The sequence below is a fragment of the Medicago truncatula genome, chromosome 8 (assembly GCF_003473485.1).
Source record: "Medicago truncatula cultivar Jemalong A17 chromosome 8, MtrunA17r5.0-ANR, whole genome shotgun sequence".
NCBI classification, from domain to species: Eukaryota; Viridiplantae; Streptophyta; class Magnoliopsida; order Fabales; family Fabaceae; genus Medicago; species Medicago truncatula.
Genome location: NC_053049.1, coordinates 46,687,353 through 46,703,050, shown reverse-complemented (window position 1 = coordinate 46,703,050; position 15,698 = coordinate 46,687,353). Strand labels below are relative to the sequence as shown.

At 33.6% G+C, this 15,698-nt stretch overlaps 1 protein-coding gene and 2 pseudogenes across 2 annotated transcripts; all 3 read left to right on the top strand.

Moving 5' to 3' along the window:
* Nucleotides 1-423: 423 nt before the first annotated feature.
* On the top strand, nt 424-6,350 carry LOC11436511 (auxin response factor 19). 2 transcript variants are annotated; one of them, XM_003630563.4, is made up of 14 exons: nt 424-763; nt 944-1,065; nt 1,229-1,327; nt 1,417-1,473; nt 1,581-1,736; nt 1,819-1,903; nt 2,024-2,114; nt 2,282-2,446; nt 2,571-2,693; nt 2,988-3,063; nt 3,210-3,348; nt 3,490-5,282; nt 5,408-5,598; nt 5,723-6,350. In XM_003630563.4, exons 1-14 carry the CDS (start codon nt 706-708, stop codon nt 5,856-5,858), a joined length of 3,291 nt encoding a protein of 1,096 aa, XP_003630611.1. In that variant the 5' UTR covers nt 424-705; the 3' UTR covers nt 5,859-6,350. The 2 variants fall into 2 exon arrangements, with proteins under 2 accessions (XP_003630611.1, XP_024627429.1); XM_024771661.2 differs by having other exon boundaries at nt 941-1,065.
* An 8,349-nt stretch (nt 6,351-14,699) lies between these two features.
* LOC112417641 (uncharacterized) lies at nt 14,700-14,908 on the top strand (annotated as a pseudogene).
* Nucleotides 14,909-15,166: 258 nt separating this feature from the next.
* LOC112417647 (uncharacterized) lies at nt 15,167-15,315 on the top strand (annotated as a pseudogene).
* Nucleotides 15,316-15,698: the final 383 nt, after the last annotated feature.

Sequence of the window (15,698 nt, the reverse complement as noted above, 5' to 3'; positions counted from 1 at the left end):
TTTTGAAGAAAGAGGGAGTAGGATTTTAAATCAAAGAAAACACAAAAATTTGCCTAATCAAATGTTTTGTTTTTTTTATCAAATCAAACACATTTTAAAATATAGAGAAATGATATTTGAACATTCATTTTATGACAACTTTCTCTCTCATATTCACATTACTTTTTACTTTATCTCTTTATTGCTTTGATTTTCGTGTAAATATCAACTTTTTCTTTATAAATTATGGTTGTCCTAAAAATTATCAACCAAATGGTTGTTCAAATAATACTCCTCTAAAATATAACGAGAGCCATGATTGAAATGGGTGTTTGTTAGTGCCGTAACTATAATTAAAGTAGAAGATAGTAATATATTTGAAGCAAAGATGATTTTTGGTTAAAAAATAAAAAAGTGGGAGTAGAAAAGAAAAAAGAAAGAAAATTAGTCAACGGTGTTCCAAGTTCCAAAACAGAACACAATTAACAAGAAGGAAGGAAGGAAGGAACCGTGTCTGAACTGGAACGCGATCTTTCAATGTAAAAAGACAAACTTACAGAGAGAGAGAGAGAGAACTTTTGAAACACAGGATTTCGCTCTTTTCCCACTTCGCCGTCGTCCACCGGACTTTCACTATTTTCCGCCCATACTCGCCGCCGTCCTTTCTTCCATCTAATCATCAATCATCAGAAGACGCAGACAGATGAATCACTGACTAACAAAGCAATGACTACCACGCTGGAAGAAGGTCCCTCCGCCGCCATCGCCGCCGTAGCTTCCGAAGGTCACCACTCTCTCTTTTCATTTCCATAGCTTTGGTTTCTTCTTCATAATCCTTTTTTTTTATTTTTTATTATTGTTTCTATTTATAGTTTATCATTATTATTATTATTATTATTGCTTTGTTTTTCTCTCATGCATCCGAGAAACAAGGAAGATTGAATGAGATGTGTTGGTTTAGCAGGAGAAGACAAGAATGACGGCGGCGTAAACAGTGAGCTATGGCAAGCTTGTGCTGGTCCTCTTGTCAATCTTCCTTTACCTGGTACCCATGTCGTTTACTTCCCTCAAGGCCACTCCGAACAAGTAAACTCACCTCTTATTTCAAACACAACAATTTCACTTTATTTTATCTTCTGTTTTAGAAATAGCTTATATAAGTGCTTATATGATAAGTGTTTGATTAAGTTGTTTATCCAAACATGGCCGTATTATAATTATAATTACATTCATTTTGTTTTTGTTTCAGGTTGCAGCATCTTTGAAGAAAGATGGGGATGTCCAAGTACCAAACTATTCCAATCTTCCCTCCAAGTTGCCTTGTACTCTTCACAGTCTCACCTTACATGTATGCTGGATTTTTCATTTTAATTGTTTATCTTATACAATAGTTTTCTGTATCGTAATTTTCTTCGCTTGTTGTATTTGTCTTTCCAGGCAGATTCAGACACAGACGAAGTATATGCCCGGATGACACTTCAGCCAGTGTCTAGTGTAAGCACCGTTTCATATGTTATTATACTTTTACGATCCAATCCGATTGGTTCCTAGAAAATTTCAAAGTTTCCGGGTCACCTGATTTGCCGACTTTATGTGTGCAGTTTGACATGGATGCCATATTAAGATCAGATATTTCTCTCAAGTCGAACAAGCCACAACCTGAGTTTTTCTGCAAGCAATTGACAGCTAGTGATACGAGTACTCATGGAGGTTTCTCTGTACCCCGCCGTGCTGCAGAGAAGATTTTCCCCCCACTTGTATGCTAATTTTTTTTCCTTCCAATTTCTTAAGACCTCAACTAGAACTTCAGAGTTTAATCAGGTTACTATTTCTATATAGGATTTCTCAGCGCAGCCTCCTGCTCAAGAACTTGTGGCAAAGGATTTGCATGGAAATGTTTGGAAGTTCCGCCATATATACCGTGGTATGTTTACATACATTGAATTTGTTGTACTATCAGAAACTTGTCGTGTCTGTAATCTGTTGACGTTTTGTCAAGCACCCTTTTTAAAGTCTTTTGGTTATCCATGATATTCTAAACCAGGACAACCGAAACGCCACTTGCTTACAACCGGATGGAGTCTATTTATCAGTGGGAAGAGGCTTTTAGCTGGAGACTCTGTTTTATTTATACGGTAAGAGTATACTTCATACCTTTTATTCTGTTGATGTTTGTAGGTTACCAAAGTTATATTTCAATATGTTGATACTCTGAATCAATCTTTATCATTTTGGCTCAACTCATGTATGCTAGCAACTCACAAGTTTACTATATTTCCTGATTTTGATTGCTTCTTGGCAGAGATGAAAAGCAGCAGTTGCTTTTGGGTATCAGACGAGCAAACAGGCAACCGACTAATTTATCTTCCTCAGTACTGTCAAGTGATAGTATGCACATTGGAATCCTGGCTGCAGCAGCTCATGCTAGTGCAAACAATAGTCCCTTCACCGTGTTTTATAATCCTAGGTCAACATCTGTCACTGACTTTATTCTGCTAGTATTAATGCATAATTTATTTGATTGCAATGGCATGTGGACTTGTATCCTCAACTCTAAAGTTTTTAAGCTTACATCCTTTCTTTACGTGCAGGGCCAGTCCCTCAGAATTTGTTATTCCATTGGCCAAGTACTACAGGGCAGTATACAGCCACCAAATATCACCTGGCATGCGCTTTAGAATGATGTTTGAAACAGAAGACTCAGGAACAAGAAGGTGCTTCACTTTGTGACCATGTATCATATGAGTAGTTTTGTTAAAAATGCTAAGTCTGATAATAATCCTTTATGAAGAGAACTTGGGAGGTTGAACATTATAACTGGAGGATGTAAATAGCTTAGCTTGCAAGTTAGTTGTTGACTGACTGAAAGAATACTTCATTTCTCAATTTAGTTAATTAGAATTAACATTTTATATGATAGTATTATTGTGATAGGAGATGATGGTCTGAGAATTTATATTTAACTTGGAAATTCTTTGATTAGGAATATTATTTTAATTTTATTGCAGATATATGGGTACAGTTATTGGTGTTAGTGATCTGGATTCCGTGAGATGGAAAAACTCGCAGTGGCGTAATTTGCAGGTACAGTTTGTGTCATCTTTTAGCAATTCAATGAGGTAAAATTTATCATCCATAAGTAGATGAACCTTGAATCATCACTTATACTTTAAAAAAGAACTTTGTTCAACTTCAAGCAGTTTTTGTAAGTTACACGTAAAAATGTTCAGGTTGGTTGGGATGAAGCCACCGCTGGGGAAAGGCGGAGTAGGGTCTCAATCTGGGAAATTGAACCTGTTACTGCTCCATTTTTCATCTGTCCACCTCCATTCTTCAGACCCAAGAGACCAAGACAACCCGGAATGCCTGGTAAATAGTTCTTCAATACACGCCTTTTAGTTGCAAAAGTATGTTGAATCGTTACACTCTTGATCTTTGCACTTGTTTTATTTATACGTCTGTTATATATTCATTTATTATGTTTCTGTATTTTCTTTTTAATTTTTGCAGACGATGAGTCATTTGATTTCAGTAACCTTTTCAAGAATACAATGCCTTGGCTTGGTGATGATATGTGTATGAAGGATCCCCAGGCTTTCCCTGGCATGAGCTTAGCTCAATGGATGAACATACAGCAAAATCCTGCTATGGTTAGCTCATTGCAACCAAATCATGTGCCTTCCATGCCTGCATCTGTTGTACAGAATCTTCCTGGATCCGATATTGCCCATCAATTGGGATTTTCTACTCAACAAATCTCTCAATCAAACAATGTAGCCTTCAATGCACCGGGGATGCCTCAGATGCCACTATCCACTTCTAGTGGATTGGGAGCAGTCATGCAGCCAGAACAACATTCTAGACAGAACTTGGCATATCAAACTCTACCGCAGAGTCAAGTTCAGACCCAACTTCTTAATCCCCAGAGTATTGTCCAAACGAACAATATTCTTCAATCACAACAACCATCCATTCAAAACAATCAACTCCATAGAAGTCTCTCTCAGAACCCACTGCAACAGTTTCAACAGACTATAATTGGGCAAAACCAACCGCAAAATATGATTAGGCCCACTATGCCAGATCATATTAATCAACAGTTGCATATGTCTGATAATCAGGTCCGGCTTCAGTTGTTACAGAAGCTTCAACAGCAACAACAGACACTCTTGTCTCAGCAATCTGCATTGCAGCAGCCTGCTCAGATTATTCAAAACCATGACCAGCAGAGGCAAGAATTAGACGTCACACACAACTCTAGGGCAATAACTCCCCGTCAAGTGTTTGAAATTCCTCATACGCTTCAAAACTCACTGCTCGAGGCTAATTCTATGAACCATCAGATGACAGATCATAGTAGCCAGAACAATGTTCAGTTCTCCCATCCAGCCAAGCAACAAAAGCTTCAACATCAACAACAGCAAACACAACCCGGCTCACTGTCTAAAATGTCTAGTCATGTTGGACTTCCTTCTGCAACTACTGCTAATCAGTTATCTGCTTCCGGTTGCAGTATACGGACTGTAGCAACTGGGACAGTGCCATCGGTAAATACTGATCATGCTCCATCTTGTTCTACTTCGCCTTCCACAAATAACTGTGTTGGTGCGCTTCCTCCAGTGACCACATCCCAGATCCTTATGAGCACAATAGGGGATGACGTTGCTCAGTCTGCTGTGACCATCTTGAGTCAAAGTTCTAATGCAAATGTGGTAAAATATGCACAGCCAAATTATGATGTTAAGCCTTGTTTAAACATTTCCGAAAATCACAACCCAGTGAATTTTTACCCTCAGACTTGCTTGAATGGTGCTGCTATCCAGACAGATTGTTTGGATACGTCGTCTTCTACAACTTCAGTTTGCCTTTCTCAGAGTGATTCACGCTTTCATCAGACTGACAGACCGGTATCTTACTATCCTCAGTCAATGTTTTCTAGAGACAACATTCAAAACGTGGAAGTTCAGGCTGATGCTAGGTGCAATGTTGCATATGGCAACAGCATGAATGGGCAAATGAGAATGCCACTGAATCTAGATTCTACGGTAACCAAAGGCACAGCAAGACTGGGCAAGGATTTGTCAAATGATTTCTCTTCGGGAGGCTTGCTCGGGGGCTATGAAAATAACGGTGATGCCCAGCCAGAACTTTCATCTTCCATGGTTTCACAAACATGGGGAGTCCCTGATATGACCTTTAATTCGATTGATTCCACTATAAATGATAGTGGTTTCTTGGATAGTGGTCCATGGGCTCCGCGGCCGCCGCCACATCAATTTCAACGGATTAGAACATATACCAAGGTTTAGTATTATTACTCTTGCTGTTGTTTTAACAACAAACACATGTCAGCGACGGACATGTGATTCTTGATTAGTATGTCTGTTTAGTTATTTTGTTGTTTTACATTAGCTTTTTTCCTTTTTAGGTATATAAACGCGGAGCTGTGGGAAGGTCCATAGACATAACAAGATATTCAGGTTACGATGAGCTTAAACATGATCTGGCTCGTAGGTTTGGTATTGAGGGACAACTAGAGGATAGACAACGAGTAGGTTGGAAACTTGTTTATGTAGATCATGAAAATGATGTTCTGCTAGTGGGAGATGACCCTTGGGAGTAAGTCCTCTGCCTTTTTTCTCACCAGATTTGCCTATGTTTATGTGCATACTCCTAATTTTAAAAACCTTATTTTTTCAATTAGCGGATTTGATATCTTATTTGTTTCTTATGGATATGTCAGGGAGTTTGTCAATTGTGTCCGCTGTATTAAAATACTTTCTCCTCAAGAAGTTCAACAGATGAGCTTAGATGGAGATTTTGGCAATGGTGGCCTTCCAAGACAGGCCAGTAGTAGCTCTGATGGTGGGATTGCTTAAATGGGGTCTAGGAATTCGCTAACTATTCTTCAGTGTTGGTAACATAGTTTATTCTTAGCGGGCATAGATTATCATTGTTGTTCGAAAAGGTATTTACGATGCATTTCTTGGGGTTCTGGGGACATTTCTGTCCTGCTTCTACACCGGCAAATTTGAAGAGCCAGAACAAATGATGGTGAAATTTGCTGTCTAGAACTTCCATGAAGGTAATATAACCTGCTAATGAATCAAATTTTCGGTGGAGCTCTTTCATATCCTTAGCTAGATGTTTTTAAGCCGTGCATATGATGTTGTTGTAAAGTTGGAACGAAATTTCTGTTGGTATAATTGAAATATCAGAACATAGTTCAATGTATCTGCCTTTGAGAGGAATTCTTGTCTTTTGACATTTGAATTGAAAGGTGGGGCCTTTTGGTTGGGCCTTTTGTAAACATCACCAGACAGCTACATTGTGACCATTGAAAAAATTTCCACTCTTCCACTTGCTCTAAATAATGCTTCTTTTTTTGTTTTTGTTTTATGTTGTTGATAAATCTATATTGGTCTCCCTTCAAAAAAAAAAATCTATATTGGTAAGCTGAGGGACGCCGAAAAATCTACTATTAGTCCTATGCTACAACAACTAACGTATGGTTAAATATATCTTGAAAGTTGAAACATCAACTGCACATAAACGGTATATTTTTATTTGGGTCTTGATAACCAGTGTCTCTCAGATACTAGTTAAAGAACTAAAAGTAAAACGAAAAGTCAATTTTTACATTGAAAAGAACAATTTATTAACTTTCAAAAAATAGAATGCAGAATTTTCAATACAATATTTCCTTTTATAATTCCTTAACTAGTGCTCCGGAGGCATTGGTTAACGTTTCCCTTTTGTTTTTAGGGTTAAATATGTTGTTGGTCCTTGTAAAATTCTTAAACTTTTAGTCCTAAAAATTTTTCATCTTCACTTTTGGACCCTCTTTTAAAGTAAACTCACGTAGAATTCATATTTTTGAATAAAATTTTACAGAAAAATTTATAATGTTATTATAAGAATCTCTCAAAAAAAATGAAACATAAATTAAATATGAATTTTTATATTTTTGATGGTTAAAAATTCAAATTCATATTTAATTTATGTTTCGTTAAAAAAATCTATTTTTTTTGGGAGAGATTTTTATAATATTCTACATATTTCTACACAATTTCATTAAAAAATACAAAAGTTATTAAAATTAAGGACAAAAAATATTGATTGAAAATTTTATACGGACTAAAAGTTGAAATATTAATTTCAATACGGACAATTTTAGAATTATAAAATAAAATTGAAGATAATTTTGAAAATATAAGAAAAATGTAAACATCGCACCTTCGATCTTACCAAACCGTACAAATTAATACGAATTGTTATCAAAACGACCAAGAATAGAGAAATTAATCTCTTTGTTGTCAAAATCTCATACTTGTACTTGAACTCCTTGACCATGAATCATCAACATTACATGTTCTCTTCTTCTTCTTTCTTGTTCTTTGCTGAAATATTGGTGTCTTTCAACAAAGAAAACAAAAACAAAGAAAAAGAAGACATGCAATGACGATGATCACAATCTTGACAATCATATATATTAGGTTTTTATTTTCTTTGTTGTAGGGATACAAATTGTTGAAAAAATTATATTCTCAAGATCATTCTTAACTTCAAAGTGACAATATATCTCGAAATAGACTATAATCTTAAGAATACTAATAAAAAGGAGATGAATAGAAGAACAACTTGTTAACATAGGGCAAAGGGAGGATAGAAGAAGAAGGATTGATGACTCAAAAGCCTTTTTTGGTGTATATAACGAACAGGTGAATGCTATATTTATAGGAAAAAAATCATAACTTTGAGAACAAGTAACTCACATATTAATCGAGTATCAAAATATCTTAATAATATTTTTGCAAGTGATTTCTTAATCTTCAAGTTTTGCTTAAATATTTTGGAACACAATCTAAAATATTCTAGCACTCAATCTATTTATATATATATTATTTCCTTTTATTGTTATTATTCTTTTTTAATGGTTGTTTATTTTTCTATTGTATCACTCCTTAAATTAAATTGTTTATTGTTTGTATTCTCTTATAAAAACCGATAAACAGGTAAGAAATTAAAAAAGTGGACGACACCATCGATTAGAGCATTAACGAATTTTTCGAGCATCATCAAATAAAATAAAATTGTAGCAATATATGTGGCTGACTTTCAGTGGCGGAGAGGAAAAAAAGTTCAGGTGGACCATTAAATTCATCCATGCCACTTAATTCAAAGCACACAAGAAAATGAATTTAACTATTGCTTAAATACCTTAAACTATATATAGCCAAATAGAACCTTCAAACAAAACATACAAACCACAATAAAGTTAGTCAGTCAAATATGATCACATAATAAAACATCATCATTAATTAGAAAAATACAACGACAGTATTCAACTGTCACACAACATAAACGACTCAACTACTTGGCCGGACGGACTGACCTGCTCTGATGCCAATTGTAACACCCCGTTTTTCCAATATAAAAATTTCATAAATTCATCAGAGTAAAACACCTTAAACGGAATATTACACTTCTTTTCTTAAAAACATAAATGGAATAATTAAATAATTATCCTTCAAATTTCAACAACGTATTAATCAAAACTTTGCAGCGGAATTAATTCAACGACAATAAAAGCTCCAACAACATGTTCCAAAATTGATACATAAAGGAATGATAAACATCGTAACAATTTCCCATCCCGTTACGTATCAGAGTCCTAAGACACTTAAGCCACCTCTCCTACTAAGCTTCATTACATGCAAGTTACTCATACGAGGGCAACATTTTCAAGCAGAAGGGGTGAGATCTCTCAAACAATAATAATAAGCATATAATTCATCAATTACAGTTAACAACATAGACATCATCAAATCCACCCAATAATAATTCTTCTTAACATCCCCTTAGTACTCATGAATAGAAGACAACTTAGCCACTATGCATCAACGTTATCAATTCATAACAATAATTATTCATCAACCATCTCATTAGCAATGCATGAATAAGGAACAACTTGTCAACTTAACATAACCACCATCACGTACATTTAACAACTCATAGATAACATCATGTAACATCAAAACAGCCTCTCATTCAACACTATAAACAATCATCATAGCATCGTCATAATCATCAACATAAACAACGTAAGAGTACACCACCTCTTATAAACAACAACGCAAGAGTGCACCATCTCTTATAAAACGACCAAGTAAGAGTACACCACCACTTATAAAAAAACGACAGAGTAAGAGTACACCACCTATTATAAAACGACAGAGTAAGAGTACACCACCTCTTATAAACAACAACGTAAGAGTACACCACCTCTTATAAAACGACAAAGTAAGAGTACACAACCTCTTATAAAAACGACAAGTAAGAGTAAACCACCTCTTATAAAACACCTGACATAAACAATCACCAACGATGGCTACAACTACGACATCAACAACAACACCAACGATGATGACAACATCGACAATTTGCATAACATACTTATGACTTATTCGGCAACGTACAACCCAACAACACTTACAACTTATACCAACATTAGATCTTCATGATATTAATACGTCACAACCGCAAGGTAACACCATTAAATAATATGCAGCAAGTCAACATCAATAATAATCATCATATATAACAATTACAATTTCATATCAACGTATTTCACAATATATAAATATTTTCACATTTAATCATCAAAGTAAATCATCATTATTAATCATCTTATTCATCCTCTCTGAACCTCATTATAATCATTAACAACTTCATTCCAACCCCAAGGGTCGACTCACAACATAAGTTACATACTCTTAAACACCCTAATTGAACTCATAGTACTTCTAGTTTGAGCTTTGGAATTATTCTATAAGTTTTGGATTAACTTAGAAACGGTTATACTGAATTTTCATAAGATTTCACTAAGACCTCCTTGGAGTATTTTCATCATATCTCAAAAACTAAAAATCATTTTCAAGTGAAACCAAAGCCATTGAAAAGCTAACAAAATTATCTACAACTTTCATGTTTACACCAAAAGTCAACTCAAAACAGAAACGTGTGAAAAAGATGCAAGAACATGAAACAGGGTAAGCATCAGACATACTGAAATTTACAAATTTTCAGTCAAAATCGCCTCACGATCACTGGGATCGCCTCACGATTTCGACAGCATCATACATGCTGATATTACAGATTTTTCTGCGATTTCTACCATGGGAGCCTCCTTGGCTCCGTTTTTTGACCCTAAACTCTCCAAAATCATCCATAATCATCACCATACGATTACCCTATCATTGAAACGTTAATCCATCACTAACCTACCCGATTAACCACTCTTTTCACCGTTCAATTATATGGTTTCTACACTTTTTCATTCAAAAGTCAATAATCAAAACCTAATCCCAATTCTAAAATTTAACCACAACCCCTTGCTAAATCAAAATCATAATTATACAAACTATAATCATTGAGAGTTAGCCTCACCCTTACCTTAGATTGATGAACAAAGCTCTACGCGATCTTCTCTTGGATACTCTTGGCTCCCTCTTGGTTTTTCTCCCAAAAAGCTGCTTCCACGTGAAAATGTTTTCTGACTAATTCTCCCTTTTCACTTTCCTTTCTAAACCTAATCCAACTTCTTCTATTCCCACTTAATCCCCCTCAATTCCCCTTATTTCTAAATCAGCCCCTTGAACTCCAAATATTCTAAATTTCCACTTATTCTATTAAATAGTAAAATAACTCATTAAAATAAAATATAACGCACCACATAATCCACATAATAATATAAAATCATATATAAAAAGACTTTAAATCAACCAATAATAATTAAATAACAACTACGGCGTTACACTTTGCGGATATTTGGATAAGCTGAAACCTAAAATCGACACAAAATTGTATAAAATCTCACAAAACATATCAATAGTAGTTAATTTTTTAATTTTTCCGGATGCCATGGCCCACCTTAGCCCATGAAAAGCTCCGTCATTGGCTGGCTTAAGAGAAGCATGATGGTTCCGGTTAAGGTAGTTTAGTTTGAGAGCTAATAATTTAATTCCAATAATATAGTGATATGACACTTCATAAGGCATTGTATCCAGTGGCCTCACCCGTGTTTGAAATGAAAATAAGACTTCCTATTGGTTCTGAATACTCCCACCGTCTTATAATAATTGAGTCATTTTCAATAAAAAAGTTCTCCAAAATAAGTGAGTCATTTCACTTTTCAATACATCATTAATTATTTTTTTCTTTTTACAACTCTAATTAATACTACTTTCATCACTCTTAATTCAATATATTCCACTTTGCATTTATGATAGTGGAGAATAAACCAATACTTAACAAGAACAATTAAAACCATTTATCTCTCCTTCATTTATACATTTGTCTTAATATGTGTGATTTGAGCAAATGACCCAGTTAATCTGGGACGGAGGGAGTATTTGTTAACTCCTAAAAATGAATATAAGATCATGAAATCAAGTGGTTTTAGAATTGGAAGAAAGGAAATTCAAACAAAGGAGGGAGAAGAAAGACTGAATTCAATTCAAGGGACTATACCAGCATTTCATTCTTAGGACAGCTTCTCCAAATCTGTAAAAATGATAATCTATATCACATCACATATGATATAGATTATCATTTTTTTGACAAGATTATCAATACATTCCTATGTAGTATTTTAAAGTCTTTAAGACTTTTCCATTAAAAATAGTCTCTCCTTATCTCACTCTCCTAATCAGATGTGCATAGTAGTTTGCAATATGATTATGACTGATATTATATTAGTTTTTTTTTTTTGTTGTTGTTGAGGGAGTTATATTAGCTTGTTGTATATATATATATATATATATATATATATATATATATATATATATATATAGGTTGCATTTAGCATACACAAGTTGATGAATTTGTGTATCATACCCAAATATGATTTTCACCATTGATATAATATTAAATAATTGAATGGTCCAGATTGAAGAAGAGGTGCCTCTCTAGTGAGTTTGTTGTTATACTTAAGGTATTTGCAAATAGGGTGTCCAACAAAAACTAAATTATATTTTACGAATTAATAAAAATAAATTCTAAATCTTAAATTTAACAATCTTCATCTTCTTCATCTCTTATCTTAAACCCCAAAAAAAAAAAAAAAACTAATTGAAATTTCAACTGAAATGATTTTGCTGATATTATTACACCATTGATAACGGTTTAGTCTTTCACGATACCCAGATCAATGAGTATTATTGAAGGAGTTTTTTTTCTTTCTTAAAAACTTTGAGGAAGACGTGATTTGTTTTCCTGGTTTTTCTATTATCATTAACTCAGATCTAGAAGTATCACATTGATCTGAGCATTATTTCCTTAAGTAAATCATTGGGAAAAACAAGAATAAGATCTGTTTTATTTTGTAAACACTAAACCCATACTTGGTTCTTCCTAAAACAAATTATAGATTTTTGTTCTTAAATAAATTGGGGAGCATGGGAGGAAGGATCATTTTTCTGATTTCACTAAATTCCACTTTCAAATTAAGATCTGGTTTTTAGGAAGATGAGTTTGTTCTTCAAATTAAGAAATTTGGGATCCCACTTTTTTATTCCACTTTCAATTGATATGGAAATTGCAAGCATGATTTGAGTTTGATAGAGCTGGAGGAGTAATGAGATGAAGATTGCTCCAGGTGCTTTGAGGGAAAAATAACGAAATAAGAAGAATGAAGATGCGTCTTAAATCCTTTTTATATTTAATACTACATTTGAGGTTGTAGTTGATTACATACCTTTATGGGTAAATATCTAAATATTAAATAAACCGGTTCACCTGTTATTATAGGTCATAAGACATGATACACAAAAACAATGATTTGTGTATCTTAAAAGTCACCATATATATATATATATATATATAGGTTTTGCTAGAAGACATCCATGAAGGTGTCTTTTAGCAATCCATATTTTAGTTATAATTTTGCTAAAAGACACCTTCATGAGTGGCTTCTAGCAAAACCCTATATATATATATATATATATATATGAAATTTGCTATAACACATCCACTAGTTTTTATGTAAGAGTGTTTTAGCAAGCTACACCTTAAGGTACATTTCACTGCTTTTTAGTTATAACTTGCTAAAACACACATTCAAAAAAATAAGTGAGTGTATCCTAGCAAATGCCACCCACTTATTTTTTAAAAGGTGTGTTTTAGCAACATTCACCTTAAGGTGTATTTAACAACTTTTTAGTTATATCTTTGCTAAAACACACCCTAATAAAAACTAGTGGGTGTATCCTAGCAAACCCATATATATATATATATATATATATATATATATATATATATATATATATATATATATAGGGATTTGCTAGAACACACCCACTAGTTTTTATGTGGGGTGTTTTAGCAAGCTACACCTTAAGATGTATTTAACCACTTTTTAGTTATTCACTTGCTAAAATACTCCTTCTAAAAAATAAGTAGGTGTATTTATTAACTTTTTAGTTATAACTTGTTAAAACACTCCCACGTAAAAACTAGCGGGTGTGTTCTAGCAAATCCATATATATATATATATATATATATATATATATATATATCAATTTATTTTTACAAGCTATGGGAAGTCCATTTCACTTCTAGACATGTTAATATCTAAGAAAGTAGAAAGTAAAATTTGTTCTGACAGTGGCGGAGCCGCTGGGGCGGGCCACGGTCCATCCGGAAAAATTAAAAAATCAACGATTATAGGTCTATTTTGCGAGATTTTATGCAATTTTGTGTCGGTTTTATGTTTTGGTTGATCCAAATTCCTGCAAAGTGGTGCAGTGGCCCACCCGAAAATTTAAATAATTCAATTATAGGTCTATTTTGCGAGATTTTATACAATTTTATGTCGGTTTTAGATTTCGGTTGATCCAAATTCCCGCAATTTGGTGTAGTGGCCCACCCGAAAAATTTAAATAATTCAATTATATGTCTAATTTGCGAGACTTTAAACAATTTTTCAATAGTTTATTTTAATAGCCCACCCTGACATTTTTTTCTAGCTCCGCCACTGTGTTCTGATGATTATATTTTGGAATGAAGATATATGTGGTCTGCATATATAAGAAGACTCGCAGCTCCTAAGACATTAATGCCCTGATTATGAACATAATAACAACATTGAATTTTTGGAGCAATATTTGTGGCTGGGTTAAGAAAGGTATGATTCCAATTAAGCTATTTTATTTTGAGAGCTGATATTACCCTTCATAAGGCCTTAGTTTGTTTCTATAGTGGCCTCAACAAATAATTTATATTGAAAAATTCAAGATTTAAGGAAAATGAAACTGAGCATTAGAAGATTGAAATGAAAACATGACTTCCTGCTTATAAATATTGGTTCAGTGTTCACTGATTAATAATGGAATCAACTCATGCAAGTTGAGTACAATGTGTTTGGAATTGGCAGAAAATGAATATGTGTTCTGCTTAATTCCTCCCTTTTCATTCAACAAGCGATTGACCAACAATTTTGTATGGAGAGCTTCTCCAAATCTGTAAGATGTTTTATTGACATGAGTTCTCCTTGGTGGGTGGGTGGGTGCTCCAAACCACATATCCTCTGCCTATTAAATGCGTAAACACATGCGTATATACATACCAAGCGGTTGCAGAATAGTCCCACATCGATAGTTTAAGAAAGCAAGTGAGTGGATGTGATATATAAAACCTGAAGGTAGCTCAACTTTCAACTCATACCTTTCTTGATCTTTTGGCTAAGATCAAGTGCAGAATCTGTTTTTATCAGTTTAATATTTGATATGTGGTTCAATGAATCACACGATATTAAATTATGTTTTTTGAAGGGAAGAAGCCATCTCAGTAGCTTGCAAAGGCTTCTCAAGTGTCACCTTTGTGCTGTGCACTGTTGCATGTCGCTTTTGCATGGGCTGGTGCACCCCACCAATATAAGTTACAATTATTTTTGTTGTTTGATTAATTGGTTCGATGCTTTGGCATTGATTTGTCAAAGTAAGACTAACTTCTTTGACACTAATTTCAAAAATATTGTAAGAATCTCTAAAAAAAATTAGATTTTTTCACCAACATATGTTGAAAGATATTTTTATATATTAACTTTTCTACAAAATTTTATTCAAAAACATGAATTTTACGGGGGATTAAAAGTGAAGATGAAATTATTTTGGTTACACAATATTAAATTACTTTTTTTTATCTGATATGTGGGTCAATGAATTACACGATATTAAATTATTTTTTTGAGGGGGAGAAGCCATCTCAGTAGTTTGCTTCTGAGCTTCTCAAATGTCGCCTTTGCGTTGCACTATTGCATGGACTGACGCACCCCACAAATATAAGTTACAGTTTTTTTTGTTGTTTGATTAATTGGATTGGTGCTTTGTCAAAGTAAGACTTTAACTTCTTTGACACTAATATCAAAAATATTGTAAGAATCTCTAAAAAAAAATTTAGATTTTTTCACCAAAATATGCTGAAAGATATTCTTATATATAAATTTTTCTACAAAATTTTATTCAAAAACATGAATTTTATGGGGATCAAAAGTGAAGATGAATTTTTTTTTGGAACTAACAATTGAAAAAAAAAAAAGGACTAAAACGAAACATATTTACAAAGATAAAAAAACATATTTAGCCCAAAAACTTTTACTAATACTTGCAATTAGGAATTGACAACAAAATTATGAACTAATAAAATAAGAAAATCAAGAA

Bases quoted from the DNA above. Each gene is read 5' to 3' on its own strand.
- LOC11436511 (XM_024771661.2), top strand. From the start codon at position 706: ATGACTACCACGCTGGAAGAAGGTCCCTCCGCCGCCATCGCCGCCGTA. The intron at 2,115-2,281 runs GTAAGAGTATAC...GCTTCTTGGCAG, and splicing joins GACTCTGTTTTATTTATACG to AGATGAAAAGCAGCAGTTGC. The intron at 3,349-3,489 runs GTAAATAGTTCT...TAATTTTTGCAG, and splicing joins AAGACAACCCGGAATGCCTG to ACGATGAGTCATTTGATTTC.